The sequence below is a fragment of the Bufo gargarizans genome, chromosome 7 (assembly GCF_014858855.1).
Source record: "Bufo gargarizans isolate SCDJY-AF-19 chromosome 7, ASM1485885v1, whole genome shotgun sequence".
NCBI lineage: Eukaryota > Metazoa > Chordata > Amphibia > Anura > Bufonidae > Bufo > Bufo gargarizans.
The window spans coordinates 169,372,911-169,389,947 of NC_058086.1; the positions used below are offsets into that span (position 1 = coordinate 169,372,911).

Sequence of the window (17,037 nt, forward strand, 5' to 3'; positions counted from 1 at the left end):
AGTACGGGGTGGGGGGCACAGTCACATGACCCTGTGACGTTAGAAGGCCCTTATGGTGAATGCTGTTCAGATGCCACCATAATGTGAGACAGGGGCCCTGGATGGACAGGAGGGGTGGACACAGCAAGTAGGTGGAAGGGGCTCTGAGGGGGATTCATACAAGAAGTAGGGGCAGGAGGTCTGTGCAGGGCAGCAATAGGAGATCGGAGGGTGGGACAGGAGCTCTGGATACATGAGGGAGGAAAGGAGACAGCAGGGGTCCCATGAGGATGAGATAGGACAGGATATGGGGGGGGGGGGCAGGTGTCATGGAGACAAACTGCTTAATGAAACAGTAACACAACTAAATAGAATGAAGCAGCAGATCGAAGAGTCCCCCCTTCTGTCCCACAGACAAGAGACAGTCACAGTGCAGACTCACTCACAGACTGTCCTCACACTTCTGTGCTCCAGCCCTGCGGTCTCTCTCCTCAGGCAGCATGTCCTGTGTAGAGGGGGCGTGTCCTGTGTAGAGGGGGCGTGTTCTGAGTCTCTGCAGCTCAGAGGCCCCACCAAAGGGGTACTGCGTAAGTGAAATGACAGCAGTGAGAGCTCCCATCTGTATTGATGGAAGTGCTCATAGCAGCTCAGTGGGCCCCCCCAGGAGCATTGGGCCCCGGGGATGCCGGGTTATGACGCCGGCCCTGTGCCCAATTATCTTACCCCTCAAAACCGCTTTTGCCACTTCCCAATGAGTAGAGACATCTGATGCATGTGGGGGATTGTCATCTTCAAACTCCAACCACCAACCTTTTAAGATATTGTGGAAGTTATCATCCTTGGCCAAGAAGGAAGGATAGCGCCAAATAAAATCCGTTCCCCTGGGATGTGCGTTCTGAAAGTAAATAGATACAGGTGAGTGATCTGATATCCCCAAACCATGGATCTCCGCACCGGTCACTCTGCCCTCCATGTTTGTGCTAGGCAGCAGATAATCAATGTGAGACCACGACTGGTGCACATGAGAATAATGTGTGCATTCTCTATCATCTGGGTGAAGAGATCTCCATGTGTCTGTAATGCCAGAAGAGGACATGAGGGGTTGTAAGACCTTATCGGTGGGGCGTGGGTTAATTACTGACCGATCCTCATGAGTCGGGACAACTGTATTGAAATCTCCTCCTACAATCTTGTTGGGGATTTTCATCTGATAGTAACCTATTTTCTAAGCTGGTGAAGAAGGTTTTATTTCCCCCATTAGGTGCCTATATGTTATGTATGCTATACTTTGCACCTTCAAATTCTAGGGTTAATCTAAGCCAGGCATGTCCAAACTGCGGCCCTCGTCATATGTCTCAGAAAGTGGAGTAAAATCCACTTGGAGTAAGATCATCACTCCAGCTTTGTGGCCTACAGCCGGAGATCTATAGACTCTACCAACCCAGAACTTCTGCATCCGGAAAAAATCCTCTTTGACTAGATGAGTCTCCTGGAGGAGAACAATCTCACGACGTAGACGTTTCTAGTCACGTAGAATTTTAGAGCGCTTCGATGGAGAGCGAAGCCCTTTCCTGTTCCAGGATAGTATATGCATCACTGGTCTGGCTTGGTAGTGTCCAATGGAGCACGATGAGAAGGTCAGGAAAGTAGAGAAAAGGAGAAAGTGAGGGAAGAACAATAATCAACAATTTAACTCTTATATAGTAGTAGCTGAGATAGAAACTAGTGCTACACCGTATGTGGAAGTAAGAATGGTCAGTGTACACTTCCCGGTGCTAAGCTGGAGACTTCTCTTTTTTCTGCCAGAGATAGCTCTAAACTGCAGGCACTGAAACCTCCGCATGTCATAACCCCATAACTTCACGCTGAGTACACAAACAAAGAACCTCTTAAATACCCCCATGAACTAGCTCAAGACACATGCAGTCAGGTCCATAAATATTGGGACATCAACACAATTGTAACATTTTTGGCTCTATACTCTACCACAATGGATTTGAAATGAAACCGACAAGATGTGCTTTACCTGCAGACTGTCAGCTTTACCTGCAGACTGTCAGCTTTACCTGCAGACTGTCGGCTTTACCTGCAGACTGTCAGCTTTACCTGCAGACTGTCAGCTTTACCTGCAGACTGTCAGCTGTAATATGAGGGTATTTACATCCAAATCAGGTGAACGGTGCAGGAATTACAGCAGTTTGCATCTGTGCCTCCCACTTGTTAAGGGACCAAAAGTAATGGGACAATTGGCTTCTCAGCTGTTCCATGGCCGGTGTGTGTTATTCCCTCATTATCCCAATTACAATGAGCAGATAAAGGGTCCAGAGGACATCTCCAGTCTGCTATTTGCTATTTGCATTTGGAATCTGTTGCTGTCAACTGTCAAGATGAGATCGAAAGAGCGGTCACTATCAGTGAAGCCATCATTAGGCTGAAAAACACCACAAACCCATCAGAGAGATAGCAAAAACATTAGGCGCGGCCAAAACAACTTTTTGGAACATTCTTACACAGAAGGAACGCACCGGAGAGCTCAGCAACACCGAAAGACCCGGAAGACCACGGAAAACAACTGTGGTGGATGAGCGAAGAATTCTTTCCCTGGTGAAGAAAACGCCCTTCACAACAGTTGGCCGGATCAAGAACACTCTCCAGGAGGTAGGTGTATGTGTGTCAAAGTCAACCATCAGGAGAAGACTTCACCAGAGTGAATACAGAGGGTTCACCACAAGATGGAAACCATTGGTGAGCCTCAAAAACAGGAAGGCGAGATTAGAGTTTGCCAAACGACATCTAAAAAAGCCTTCACGGTTCTGGAACAACATCCTATGGACAGATGAGACCAAGATCAACTTGTACCAGAGTGATGGGAAGAGAAGAGTATGGAGAAGGAAAGGAACTGCTCATGATCCTAAGCAGACCACCTCATCAGTGAAGCATGGTGGTGGTAGTGTCATGGCGTGGGCATGTATGGCTGCCAATGGAACTGGTTCTCTGGTATTTATTGATGATGTGACTGCTGACAAAAGCAGCAGGATGAATTCTGAAGTGTTTCGGGCAATATTATCTGCTCCTATTCAGCCAAATGCTTCAGAACTCATTGGACAGCGCTTCACAGTGCAGATGGACAATGACCCAAAGCATACTGCAAAAGCAACCAAAGAGTTTAAGGGAAAGAAGTGGAATGTACTGCAATGGCCGAGTCAATCCCCGGACCTGAATCCGATTGAGCATTTCACTTGCTGAAGACAAAACTGAAGGGAAAATGCCCCAAGAACAAGCAGGAACTGAAGACAGTTGCAGTAGAGGCCGGGCCGAGCGTCACCAGGGATGAGACCAGCGTCTGGTGATGTCTATGCGTTCCAGACTTCAGGCTGTAATTGACTGCAAAGGATTTGTAACCAAGTATTAAAAAGTGAAAGTTTGATTTATGATTATTATTCTGTCCCATTACTTCTGGTTCCTTAACAAGTGGGAGGCACAGATGCAAACTGCTGTAATTCCTGCACCGTTCACCTGATATGGATGTAAATCCCCTCAGATTACAGCTGACAGTCTGCAGGTAAAGCTGACAGTCTGCAGGTAAAGCTGACAGTCTGCAGGTAAAGCCGACAGTCTGCAGGTAAAGCACATCTTGTTTGTTTCATTTCAAATCCATTGTGGTGGTGTATAGAGCCAAAAATGTTACAATTGTGTCCATGTCCCAATATTTATGGACCTGACTTTATATATATATATATATATATCTTGGTCTGCAGAGATTTCGCCATGCATGGCGTCAGGCGAGTTAGAGTCACACTTAACCTTCTAAGGGCGTTTGGCGGTCCGCATCTAGCCGTATCTTCCCGACGATTGCGGAGTCAGTCGTCTGATGCTTCTTGATCTTCCTGCCGATCGTCTTTCTGAGCGACCTCTGCGCTGTTGGAAGGTTTTCCTCTCTTCAGAATGTCCGTAGGTTCGTGGCGAAGAGGATGCTGGAGTGGAGACATTCCTGAAGATAATGGAGTCCAAGGCCGTCTCCGCTTCCGAAGTAAGAACCTTTTCCTGATGATAAACCTTTAGAATCGCCGGGTGCAGGAGCTGGAACCGGATATTTCCCTCGTATAGCTTAGTGCAGATAGGGCTGAAAGCTTTGCGCTTTTTCGCCATCTCCGCTGAGTAATCTTTAACTAACATGACTGTGTGGCCCCTGATAGATATCAGGCGATGTCTTCTCCGGAAGGCTCGCATCATGGCTGCTTTGTCATTAAATCCAGCAGACACATTATAACTTGGCGAGGTCTCTCTCGGAGGAAAGAAGGAGTCGGGGCAGAGCGGGACCTGTGCCTCGTCATGGTGTCTGGCCCCACTCTGTGTGCTCTTTCCACCCTACAGAAAAAGTTACGGCCCAAAGCCTCTGGCAGCTCCTTCTCGCATATGTCAAGTAATTCTGGAGGCCGGATGCTCTCAGGCAGTCCCACCATCCGCAGATTGTTGTGGAGGGACCTGTTTTCAAGATCCTCCATTTTTCAGTGCATTTGATCAATAACCCGTTGCTGGGTTTGAATAGTGGTGGCTACTTCTGCCGAGGTGGCACGAAGCAAATTTATCTCTTGCTCAAGTTCTCCCACCCTTTGGCTGGTTTGACCTACTTCCTCCTGCAATGCGTTCAGGGAGGACTGGATGGTGGTCTCCAGGGTCTTTTTGATGTCCGGGGTTATGCGTAGTGCCACTTCAATGGCTAGTCGCTTGTAATCCAGCACATCTGGGTCCCCGCTAAAAGGTTCTGGATCTTGAGAGCCGTCATCCTGGAGCAGGAGGGGTGATGTCGCCGCCGCCATATTGGTAGGCTGTGAGGCGAGGAAGGGAATCCCACCGATTTCTGGCTGCTATGAAGTAAGTATCGCTCCATGTGCAGCGAGTGAGATCTCCCGATGTTGTGTCCCGATGTCGGGGGAGAGAATGCTATGCAGGCTCACTTAAAAGTAACTTGTTAGATCAGTGCCGCGGAGGAGCTCTTCCCTTTGCGTTCTCACATGGCAGTGCCGGAACCGGAAGTCGTGGCGTCTGCTTTTTGTAGAACGGACATATGGAGGTGGAAAGCACATGGGAGATAAAGAATGGAACAATAAGAACATGTCCAATTCTTGGCCACAAATGCAGACAATTGAAGTAATCCGCTTTTTTCGGACCACAAAATACGTACTGTCGTATAAATGTGGCCTAAATTTGGGGGTCATACAGCTGAAAATGACTTTTCTGGTGTTAAATGCACTGGATGGTCAGATGGGGGCGCCACAGCAGTCTATTTGATTTTCATGTTAAGGGTCCATTGACACGTCCGTAAGTGTTTTGCGGTCTGCAAATTGCACATCCGAAGAGCACGGATACTGGCCGTCTGCATTTCCCTTTTTCCAGACTGCACATGGCTCGCCCTATAATAGAAATTGCTATTCTTGTCTGCGATTGTGAAACGGATGCAGCCCCAGAACTACCCTAACATGACTCTATGTTATGAGTGTTGTTACCAGTGTTACAATAGATGGACCATAGGAGTCTGCTGCTATGCGTCTAGACCCGGGATCAGCAACCAGCTGTTCTGAAACTACAACTCCCAAAATGCTCTATTCATTTCTATTGGAGTTAGAAGAACAGCCAAGTATGTTTGCATGCTGGGAGTTGTAGTTTTACAGCAGCTGGAATGCTGAAGGTTGCTGATCCCTGGTGTAGACATTTATGGCAAAAGTCCATTCATTCTCTGAGGGTTTGTTACAATCGAATCCTCACATAAGCAGCTTGAACGTCTCTCATCTTTTGATATTTTGACACATTTAACTACCCTGATACATTGTATCAGTCTGGAGTCCAGCCTGTTGTCCAGCTACACTTGTAACAAACCTTCAGTTCTGGAAGTAACAGTTCTTTATAGTTTTTACCATTTGGGAATGCTTCTGTCTCCATTCACTGACAGCAAGCAGAAATGACACTTTGTAATATTATAGAACTGTGATGCACAGCAGTACGGGGTTGTAACCGGAGAACAGAAACAGAAAGTGGTGACCCGGCTGGGCGGAGAATTGTGTAATAATCTGCATAAGGAAGAGGAAGTGAGTTCTACTTCTATCAGTCACATTCTGTGGTCATGGAGGAGCACAGGGGGATCAGGTCAGTGACATGTTAATCCTGTGTCGTTACTTTGTATCAGTTTTGCTACTGTTCATTTCTATTACAGAACAGTCACGGTAGAACTACAAAGCTCAGCATGCCCAATCACAGGATGGCCAACCATGATTTAAGAGGAAGCATATCCTAAAGTCTGGACAGCAGGCATCTGTGGGACTGTGCCCTGTTATCTGCCATTTCAGAGGAGAGGATGACTGTAGGACAGGAGAATACAGTCTATTACCCCCTGTTATCAGCCATTTCAGGGAGAGGATGACTGTAGGACAGGAGAATACAGTCTATTGCTCCCTGTTATCAGCCATTTCAGGGGAGAGGATGACTGTAGGACAGGAGAATACAGTCTATTGCCCCCTGTTATCAGCCATTTCAGGGGAGAGGATGACTGTAAGACAGGAGAATACAGTCTATTGCCCCCTGTTATCAGCCATTTCAGTGGAGAGGATGACTGTAGGACAGGAGAATACAGTCTATTGCTCCCTGTTATCAGCCATTTCAGGGGAGATGATGACTGTAGGACAGGAGAATACAGTCTATTGCCCCCTGTTATCAGCCATTTCAGGGGGGAAGATGACTGTAGGACAGGAGAATACAGTCTATTGCCCCCTGTTATCAGCCATTTCAGGGGATAGGATGACTGTATGACAGGAGAATACAGTCTATTGCTCCCTGTTATCAGCCATTTCAGGGGGGAAGATGACTGTAGGACAGGAGAATACAGTCTATTGCCCCCTGTTATCAGCCATTTCAGGGGATAGGATGACTGTATGACAGGAGAATACAGTCTATTGCCCCCTGTTATCAGCCATCTCAGGGGAGAGGATGACTGTAGGACAGGAGAATACAGTCTATTGCCCCCTGTTATCAGCCAATTCAGGGGAGAGGATGACTGTAGGACAGGAGAATACAGTCTATTGCCCCCTGTTATCAGCCATTTCAGAGGAGAGGATGACTGTAGGACAGGAGAATACAGTCTAATTGCCCCCTGTTATCAGCCATTTCAGGGGAGAGGACGACTGTAGGACAGGAGAATACAGTTTATTGCCCCCTGTTATCAGCCATTTCAGGGGAGAGGATGACTGTAGGACAAGAGAATACAGTCTATTGCCCCCTGTTATCAGCCATTTCAGGGGAGAGGACGACTGTAGGACAGGAGAATACAGTTTATTGCCCCCTGTTATCAGCCATTTCAGGGGAGAGGATGACTGTAGGACAGGAGAATACAGTCTATTGCCCCCTGTTATCAGCCATTACAGGGGAGAGGATGACTGTAGGACAGGAGAATACAGTCTATTGCCCCCTGTTATCAGCCATTTCAGGGGAGAGGATGACTGTAGGACAGGAGAATACAGTCTATTGCCTCCTGTTATCAGCCATTTCAAGGGAGAGGATGATTGTAGGACAGGAGAATACAGTCTATTGCCCCCTGTTATCAGCCATTTCAGGGGAGAGGATGACTGTAGGACAGGAGAATACAGTCTATTGCCCCCTGTTATCAGCCATTTCAGGGGAGAAGATGACTGTAGGACAGGAGAATACAGTCTATTGCCCCTGTTATCAGCCATTTCAGGGGAGAGGATGACTGTAGGACAGGAGAATACAGTCTATTGCCCCCTGTTATCAGCCATTTCAGGGGATAGGATGACTGTAGGACAGGAGAATACAGTCTATTGCTCCCTGTTATCAGCCATTTCAGGGGAGAGGATGACTGTAGGACAGGAGAATACAATCTATTGCCTCCTGTTATCAGCCATTTCAGGGGAGAGGATGACTGTAGGACAGGAGAATTCAGTCTTTTGCTCCCTGTTATCAGCCATTTCAGGGGGAGGATGACTGTAGGACATGAGAATACAGTCTATTGCCCCCTGTTATCAGCCATTTCAGGGGTGAGGACGACTGTAGGACAGGAGAATACAGTCTATTGCTCCCTGTTATCAGCCATTTCAGGGGTGAGGACGACTGTAGGACAGGAGAATACAGTCTATTGCTCCCTGTTATCAGCCATTTCAGGGGAGAGGATGACTGTAGGACAGGAGAATACAGTCTACTGCCCCCTGTTATCAGCCATTTCAGGGGAGAGGATGACTGTAGGACAGGAGAATACAGTCTATTGCCTCCTGTTATCAGCCATGTCAGGGGAGAGGATGACTGTAGGACAGGAGAATACAGTCTATTGCTCCCTGTTATCAGCCATTTCAGGGGTGAGGATGACTGTAGGACAGGAGAATACAGTCTATTGCTCCCTGTTATCAGCCATTTCAGGGGAGAGGATGACTGTAGGACAGGAGAATACAGTCTATTGCTCCCTGTTATCAGCCATTTCAGAGGAGAGGATGACTGTAGGACAGGAGAATACAGTCTATTGCCCCCTGTTATCAGCCATTTCAGAGGAGAGGATGACTGTAGGACAGGAGAATACAGTCTATTGCCCCCTGTTATCGGCCATTTCAGGGGAGAGGATGACTGTAGGACAGGAGAATACAGTCTATTGCCCCCTGTTATCAGCCATTTCAGGGGAGAGGATGACTGTAGGACAGGAGAATACAGTCTATTGCCTCCTGTTATCAGCCATTTCAGGGCAGAGGATGACTGTAGGACAGGAGAATACAGTCTATTGCCTCCTGTTATCAGCCATTTCAGGGGAGAGGACGACTGTAGGACAGGAGAATACAGTCTATTGCTCCCTGTTATCAGCCATTTCAGGGGAGAGGATGACTGTAGGACAGGAGAATACAGTCTATTGCCTCCTGTTATCAGCCATTTCAGGGGTGAGGATGACTGTAGGAAAGGAGAATACAGTCTATTGCCCCCTATTATCAGCCATCTAGTTGCAGAGTTGGGTTTTCAGGTGTCCATTTAAATTGTACTAAATATGAGGAGCAGGTGACGACCCTGTGGTGACTTTGCTCTGTATCACCATTTTGCAGTGATTTTTGGGATTATTGCAACATCTCCCTATATATGGTTCATTACTGGGGTTGAAAGACGGGGATGCAAGCGGCCGCCTAGGACTTAGCCTGAGCCTTTTACTGTGTGAACACTGCACATTATGTATTATTACCACGGTGTGATCTCTCAGTCTCATGATAATAACTGCACTGATGTGATTAGAATGGGAAATTCTGTTATTGCTGCTACTCATTATGTCTCATGTCCAGGAAGCCGCGCCTCATCTATAAGCTGTAGCTTACGGCCGGGGTCACATGTGACTGATTAGCTGTGGATTTTCGTGCGGCATATCCGATGTGGATGAGAATTTCTGAATTCTCTTCCACACGTTGCATAAAAAGAATGCAGCAGAAAAGCTGCGCTATTGTGGATTTGAAATCTGAATAATTTTATACAGCGGATTGTTTTTTGCGGATTTCACCATTTCTAATGCAGAGAGTGAAATCTGCTGGCATTTCTGCCAAAAATACCTGCACTTATGTGGTTTTGCTGTGTTTCTTTGTGCATTTTTACATCGGAAAAGGAGCAAAAAATCTGCAGTGGATGGGTCCGCTAGATTTTCCGTCATGTGTGTCCCTGGTCTTAAAGGGAATCTGTCACCAGGATTTTGGGTATAGAGCTGAGGACATGGGTTGCTAGATGGCCGCTAGCACACCCGCAATACCCAGTCCCCATAGCTCTGTGTGCTTTTATTCTGTAAAAAAAAACGATTTGATACATATGCAAATTAACATAAAAGAGTCATATCTTACTTGTGTGACCAGAGAAGAGTCATATTTTCAAGCTCTGACTCATCTCAAGTTAATTTGCATATGTATCAAATCGGTTTTTATACACAATAAAAGCACACAGAGCTATGGGGACTGGGTATTGCGGATGTGCTAGCGGCTATCTAGCAACCCATGTCCTCAGCTCTATACCCAAAATCCAGGTGACAGGTTCCCTTTAATGTCTGCCAAAGTTTAACCAGAATCCTTCAGCTTCACAGCCCCTGCTTGTTCTGTTGCTCTGTGTGATAGGGGTTCAATGGTGACTGCAACCATCGGGAGGACTGGTCAACGTGAATTCCCACGTGGGATGTCTCCCAGCTTTTCTAAGGGACTGAATGGCAGGAGAGAAAGTTGTGGGAATCCGGAAAGTATCCGGAATTTCTGAATTCCCATTCTGGAGTCTGGGAAAGCTGGATGACATTCCCAATTGAGACTGAAAAAACCGAGCAGATTTTTAGAACCGGATTTCTTTACCTTTATGTCTGGTGAAGGTTATGAGTTATTCTAATTATTTTCTTATTCTCAGAGCACCAAACTCCACCAACTATGGAGCCATGGGGCAGCCGTTCGACGCCAATTACCTCATGCCATCAGGTAGGACCCGCCACAGGACTCATCCTCCTGATTGAAAAGCTCTGCAACTTTCTAGCATCATTTGTGTTTCAATTCTTCACCGTTCTCAAGATTCTGCTTGAAGGTTATTATAATTTGGGCTAAACATGCCTCATGCACACGACTGTGTCCATTTTGGTGTCCGTACACTGCGAATCTGTGTGCCATCCACACTTTTTTTCGGTCCCATTGACTTCTATAGTTCCGTGGTCTGCGTCTTATTATCTTTGCATAATGAACATACAAATGCAGACATTACATCTGTGTGCTTTCCGCATCCGTATGTCCGTTCTGCAAAAAGATAGAGCATGTCCTGTACATGGCTGTAAAATGTGGACCATGGACCTATTGAAGTCAATGGGTCTGCAAAAAATACGGATGCAACAAGGGCGGCTGCAATTTGTGGACTGCAAAATACATATGGTCGTGTGCATGAGGCCTTTTACAAATCTCTCTTCTATCCTGACTGTTTGCTACAGTGCAGGGGAGCAGTGGGGGGGGGGGGAGCTGGGGGCTTGATGGGGGGGGGCACCTGCCTGGCAGTTCATTTAGATGATAAAGTAGGGAGCCGTCTGCTCCCTGCTTCACTGTTCCGCTGGTCCCCAACGCTCCCCAGCAGCCGCACATCGCACTGTGAGGTGAAAGCCCGGGAATCAGCCTCCTGCACAGCCAGCGGCGCAGTGTGTGTGAGAGCGCGTCGTGCTGCTGCTACTGAGGAACGCAGGATGTGCCGACCATCAGGGCAACAGATGAGTATTTGTGTTTTTTGTTTTTTATGAAGCTAGAGAGGGCACTAGGGGCCGAAAGGGGGTACAAGGAGGACATAACTGCAATGAGGGGGCACAACGGTGGGCATATCTACTGTGAAGAGGCACAAAGGTGCCATAACTACTGTGAAGGGGCACAAAGGTGGGCATAACTACTGTGAAGGGGCACAAAGGTGGCCAAAACTACTGTGAAGGGGCACAAAGGTAGGCATAACTACTGTAAAGGGGCTCAAAGGTGGGCATAACTACTGTGAAGGGGCACAAAGGGAGGCATAACTACTGTTAAGGGGCACAATGGTGGCCAAAACTACTGTGAAGGGGCACAAAGATGGGCATAACTACTGTGAAGGGGCACAAAGGGAGGCATAACTACTGTTAAGGGGCACAATGGTGGCCAAAACTACTGTGAAGGGGCACAATAGTGGCCAAAACTATTGTGAAGGGGCACAAAGGTGGCCAAAACTACCGTGAAGGGGCACAAAGATAGGCATAAGTACTTTGAAGGGGCACAAGGTGGACAAAACTGCAGTGAGAGGGCACAATGTGGGCATTAGTACTTTGTGGCAGAACTAAGGGGAAATGCCCTTGAGTACCCTGCTATACATTGGGATGACTCGGTTTTACAGGCCAGCGCAGCGCCCCCTGCTGGGCATTTTGTGATTATAATTTTTGCTTTAAACCACTTGTTCCAGATCCAGCAGACATCACGCCGACGCCAGTGGCACCCTGATTGAGGTAGAACCAGTTGGTTCTTTCGTTTATCGCAGGTGTGTTGGTTCCGCTGTGTACCCTGGGATAGATTTTATCAGGTAAGTGGTACTCGGTGAGTAAAGTTATGCATTGGGTGGAGTTAGAGGAGCGGCTTAGTAAAAAAAATAAAAAAAAGTTTGACGCACCACGTGACACACGCCGCTGAACTTATTCGTCTTTATGTAAATTTGTGTGGCGGGGTGCGGTGAGGAGGACTGGGCCAATATGGATTCCTTGCCCCGGGTGCTGGAAGCCTCGCTGCACCTCTGCTACAGTGTATCAGTGCAGGTGAAATGTATCGGTTTGCAGTCCAGGAGAGCAGAGAGATTTGCGCTGCTGCTGTGTGTAGCTCACAGGGGATTACCTGTGGGGGATACACTGTAACAAACCTTCAGCTTATTGTTAGTACGAGACTCATCAGATCGGTCCCGATAAATTTTAGGTAAGTGAGAAATAGATTAAAAAGCTGTCGGCCTCATTGCCCCCATGACAGCGCTGCTCATTTACAATACGTCATAACAATCGTATACTTTCCTCCACTGAAGACAGGACATAAAGATAGATAAGCCGCACCATGTACAGGCGTGCAGACTTTCGCAAGGATGGTTCCAGGAATGTTGCAATGGACAATAAACCGTAACAACGCTGACGCAATCAGTTTCCCAATTCTCAGAGTTTTGCAAATGCATCTTAGGCTACTTTCACACTAGCGTTATTCTTTTCCGGCAATGAGTTCCGTCCCAGGGGCTCAATACCGGAAAAGAACTGATTAGTTTTATCCCCATGCATTCTGAATGGAGAGCGATCCCTTCAGGACGTCTTCAGTTCAGTCTTTTTGCCTTTTCAGGACGGAGTTAATACCGCAGCATGCTACGGTTTTATCTCCATCCAAAATTCCAGAACACTTGCCGGAATGCCGGATCCAGCATTTTTTCCCATTGAAATGCATTAATGCCTGATCCGGCAAAACTGATCCGTTTTTGCGGTCTACGCATGCTCAGACCGCAAAAATGTGAAAAAAATAAATGCTGGATCCGTTTTTTTCCAGATGACACCAGAGAGAAGGATCCGGCATTTCAATGCATTTGTCAGACGGATCAGGATTTTGCATACGTTTTGACGGATCCGAATCCTCTGCCGCAAGTGTGAAAGTACCCTAAAATAAAACAAAACATTGCAATAAAAAAATCCTGCCGCTTTCTGTCCACAGCTCCTAGGCAGAACCGCGTGTCTCCATGGTTACAGACTACAAACCAGCCCTGTGTAGTCTGATCCTGCTCTGATAAGCTCTGGGCAGTAGGAGGACGAGCCGACTGATGAGTCTAGGATTCGATCCGTACATTGATTTTCACCTAATCTCTCTCTCTCTCTCTCTGTGCTCTGCTCCCTGAATTATGAAACTATCCAGAGAAAGCAATGACGTCAGCGCTAATGAATCCAGCTATGGCTCCAGCCATGACGTCACAGGGGGCTCCTCTTACTGCACCTGCAGTAGTCACTGATGGTCCAACAGCGCCACCCTCTGACTGGGAGGTGATTCCAGGGTATGAAGGCATGGGCAGCGATGATGGCGGTATGTGGACTACTTTGCTTACTGATGTTACATTTTGTTATAACATATTTTCTGATTTCTTAGACATATCATTGTAATATTTAAAGGGATTGTCTATATTTGGATGCCTCCCTTTAATTCCAGAATCTATGCCAGTAGCTAAAGTAAACTGGGCCAGTGGAACAAAAACCACCATCCATCTAAAAAAAGGAGATCTCTTGAGCTGTATTGTTGTCTTGGATGTTATATCCTGTTCTTCCTGCAGGGGCGCTGCAGGCAAAGCTTTCTATGTACAGATGTAGCAAACTTTAGTGCAACAAAAGCCTTTGAGAACTTTGCTACATCTGTAATTTAGGAAGATTTCAGCTGCTGGAATATGAGGCTGGCTGTGGGGGCACTTACATATGCGGGCCCCTAGCTCTCCTTGATTTCTAGATAATAAAAGGTGAAAGGTGAATGAATCCCTAAATAGACAGATTTACCATTCAGGAGGTAACAGCCCTGGCTGGAGTCGTCATGGAGGCCATATTGGAGATTACCCAGCTTTTCCAGGAGAAGATAGATCTAAGTAAGGCCTCATGCACACGGACGTTTTTTTTGCGGTCCGCAAAAACGGTTTCCGTTGTTCCGAGGATCCACGGACATGAAAAATGAAAAAAAAATCTAAGTAAAGTTTTTCTTTGAAATGATAGGAAAAAACGGACACGGATCACGGACGCGGATGACAATCTTGTGTGCATCCGTGATTTTTCACGGACCCATTGACTTGAATGGGTCCGTGAACCGTTGGCCGTAAAAAAAATAGGACAGGTCATATTTTTTTCACGGACTGGAAACACGGATCACGGACGCCAAACGGTGCATTTTCCAATTTTTCCACTGACCCATTCAATGGGTCAGCGGAAAAGAACGGAAAATGGAACAACGGCCGCGGATGCACACAACGGTCGTGTGCATGAGGCCTTTTATCTGAACCGCAGATTCTGCAACTGAAACTCCAGAGCAGACACTCGATGTGGACCGTGACCGAGGTTTGATTCCGGGGGTAATGCACACATGACCTCATCTTTATTACATGGCTTCTCCAATTATTCTGGATGAATATCGCCTTTTATAATGTTTTCTGCTACTAATTAGGAGGAGGCTGCTTTTCTCTAAATCTCCATCCTTGAGATGCTGGGAAATACTTTTCATAGTTCTTAGCAGCAAAGCATAGCAGAGCCGAGTGTGTGGTGAGGTCCGTGGGGAAGCAGATGGAGTCCCTGCGGTGCCGCACTATGCTTTATGTAACAACTAGGGATCAACAGGTTGATAGATGCCCATCACCCGATGAAGGCTTGTCCCCGATAATAGGCCCAAAAATCACATGGGTGCTGTGCATTGGGGATCGCAAATTGCATCCATGTGGCCTGCGCTGGCGGATGCAGACCCATTCAACTTGAAAGGATCCACGATACGTCCGCACCGCAGAAAAATATAGCATGTTCTATTTTTTTTTGCGATGCAGAGGCACGGAGAGAAAACCCATGGAAGTACTCCATAGTACCTTCCAGACTGCAGACCCAAGTGAATGGGCCCGCATCCATGATATGGCGCGCACACAGCCGGTGCCCGTATATTGCAGACCCGCTGTTTGCACGACACGGCCGCCACACGTTCGTGTGCATGAGCCCTAAAGTGCCCTGATGCTTTCTAATTGACTTTTGTTACAATTTGTCTCCATTTTCTCTGCTTGCTGTTAGTGAATGAGAAACTTCAGTTTAAAGGGACACTGACAGGCCCAAAAAGCATATTTAGGTATATATATGACAGTACAGGTCATATAAAGTGTATTAGAATCATCTAAGTATCCCCCCTGTCCACCTCATAAATACAGTAAAAAGAAGTTTTATAACCTGCTTTCATCGTGTTCAATCTGCCCAAGGGGCGATGTTTCATCTCAACTTGCGCCCCGCCAGCCTCGCCACAACTGCCGTCTGAAGCGCCGCCCAGCTAATCAATATTCACTTCGCTGGGCGGCTACTAGTGTCCCCGGCCATCTTCAGCGCATGCGCCCGGCACCCTCACTAGCCGGGATCGCATCGCGCCTGCGCACAGTCTGATTCCCAGAGGCCGATGCAGCCTCTGCTTAATGCGCATGCGCCGGGCACAGCAGCGCTTCAGAGTAGCCGCCCAGCGAAGTGAATATTGATTAGCTGGGCGGCGCTTCAAACGGCAGTTGTGGCGAGGCTGGCTGGGCGCAAGTTGAGATGAAACACCGCCCCTTGGGCAGATTGAACACGATGAAAGCAGGTTATAAAACTTCAGATTACTGTATTTATAAGGTGGACAGGGGGGCTACTTAGATGATTCTAATACACTTTATATGACCTGTACTGTCATATATATACCTAAATATGCTTTTTGGGCCTGTCAGTGTCCCTTTAAATATCCTCCCCGATCTAATACGGTTGAAGGTTTGCTACAATTGTATCCAGTCTAAACAATTGTCTGTGAGCTGACCCTCCAGGATTCCAGACTGACACATACTGATACATTGTAACAAACTCGCTCATCAGCACAGGAGAGAGATTTGTGCTGCTTGGACCTCAGTAGATTGTCCAGACTGGATACGATTGTAACAAACCTTCAGCTGTGGGAGGTATTAGGTCTGTACAATCAGGCTAGGTTCACATCTGTGGTGATGGTTCCAGCCAGATTCCAGGAAAGAAATGGAGAAATACCTCTGAATGAAGTAGAATTTTTTTGGGTAAAATGCTGGGATCCTAATGCACCTCATTACAGTCGGTGTCGGACACAGGATCCGGCGATTTTCCTATGCAGGAACAGAAAACCAGAATTTCTCCGCAGATGTGAACGCAGTCAAAGTAAAGAAGAACGTTCACATTTATTGACACGGACTGTGTCCGACAAACAGATTATTGGGGACAACATTTCATTTTCTCATAATCTACAAACTCGCTCTCATAGATGACACATTTCTCACTGGCGTCTGAACCGTCCGATATCTGATGATACAGTAAATAAGAAAATCAATAAAAGCATAAAAGATGCACATTAGCATTTCCCTTTTCCTAAATTATTTCCTTTTTTTCTTGATTTATTGTTTCCTTTTTTCTTGATCCCTTGGTTATTTTCAGCCGTGCTATGTGACTATTATTTCTTTTTCTGACCCTTTGTCTAATGTAGACTTTCCTGCCGTTCACAGGTAAATTTCTGCCCCCAGCCCAACCGGGGCTGATGCCAGGCTCCATGCCGACACCTGCAAACACCAGCTGGACGTAAGAGAACTTCTGGTGTCGTATACATAGTAACAGAGAGAGGATCACTGTATATACCCAGTCTGTAGATTTAAAGGAGTTGTCCCATCTTGGACATTGGGGGCATAGGGTTAGAACGGAGCCCTCAAAATGTGCAGGAGGGCGCACTCCATTCATTGCTGTGAGACTGCCAAAGTAAATTGAGTGGTAGCTGCGCTTGCACGATGGACCCCCCCCCC

The 17,037-nt window shown here is 47.0% G+C and overlaps 1 protein-coding gene across 2 annotated transcripts in view; it reads left to right on the forward strand.

The window, feature by feature from the left end:
- Positions 1 to 6,030: 6,030 nt before the first annotated feature.
- Positions 6,031 to 17,037, forward strand: part of LOC122943194 (protein SSUH2 homolog) — a 32,308-nt gene continuing 21,301 nt past the window's right edge. The window contains exons 1-4 of one of the 2 annotated variants that reach the window (XM_044300751.1): positions 6,031 to 6,123; positions 10,384 to 10,451; positions 13,395 to 13,559; positions 16,747 to 16,819. In XM_044300751.1, the coding sequence (XP_044156686.1) occupies positions 6,101 to 6,123; positions 10,384 to 10,451; positions 13,395 to 13,559; positions 16,747 to 16,819 (329 nt within the window). In that variant the 5' untranslated portion in view covers positions 6,031 to 6,100. Of the gene's footprint in view, positions 6,124 to 10,383; positions 10,452 to 11,683; positions 12,046 to 13,394; positions 13,560 to 16,746; positions 16,820 to 17,037 lie in introns of those variants that run through there. The other variant, XM_044300752.1, reaches the window with a different exon arrangement.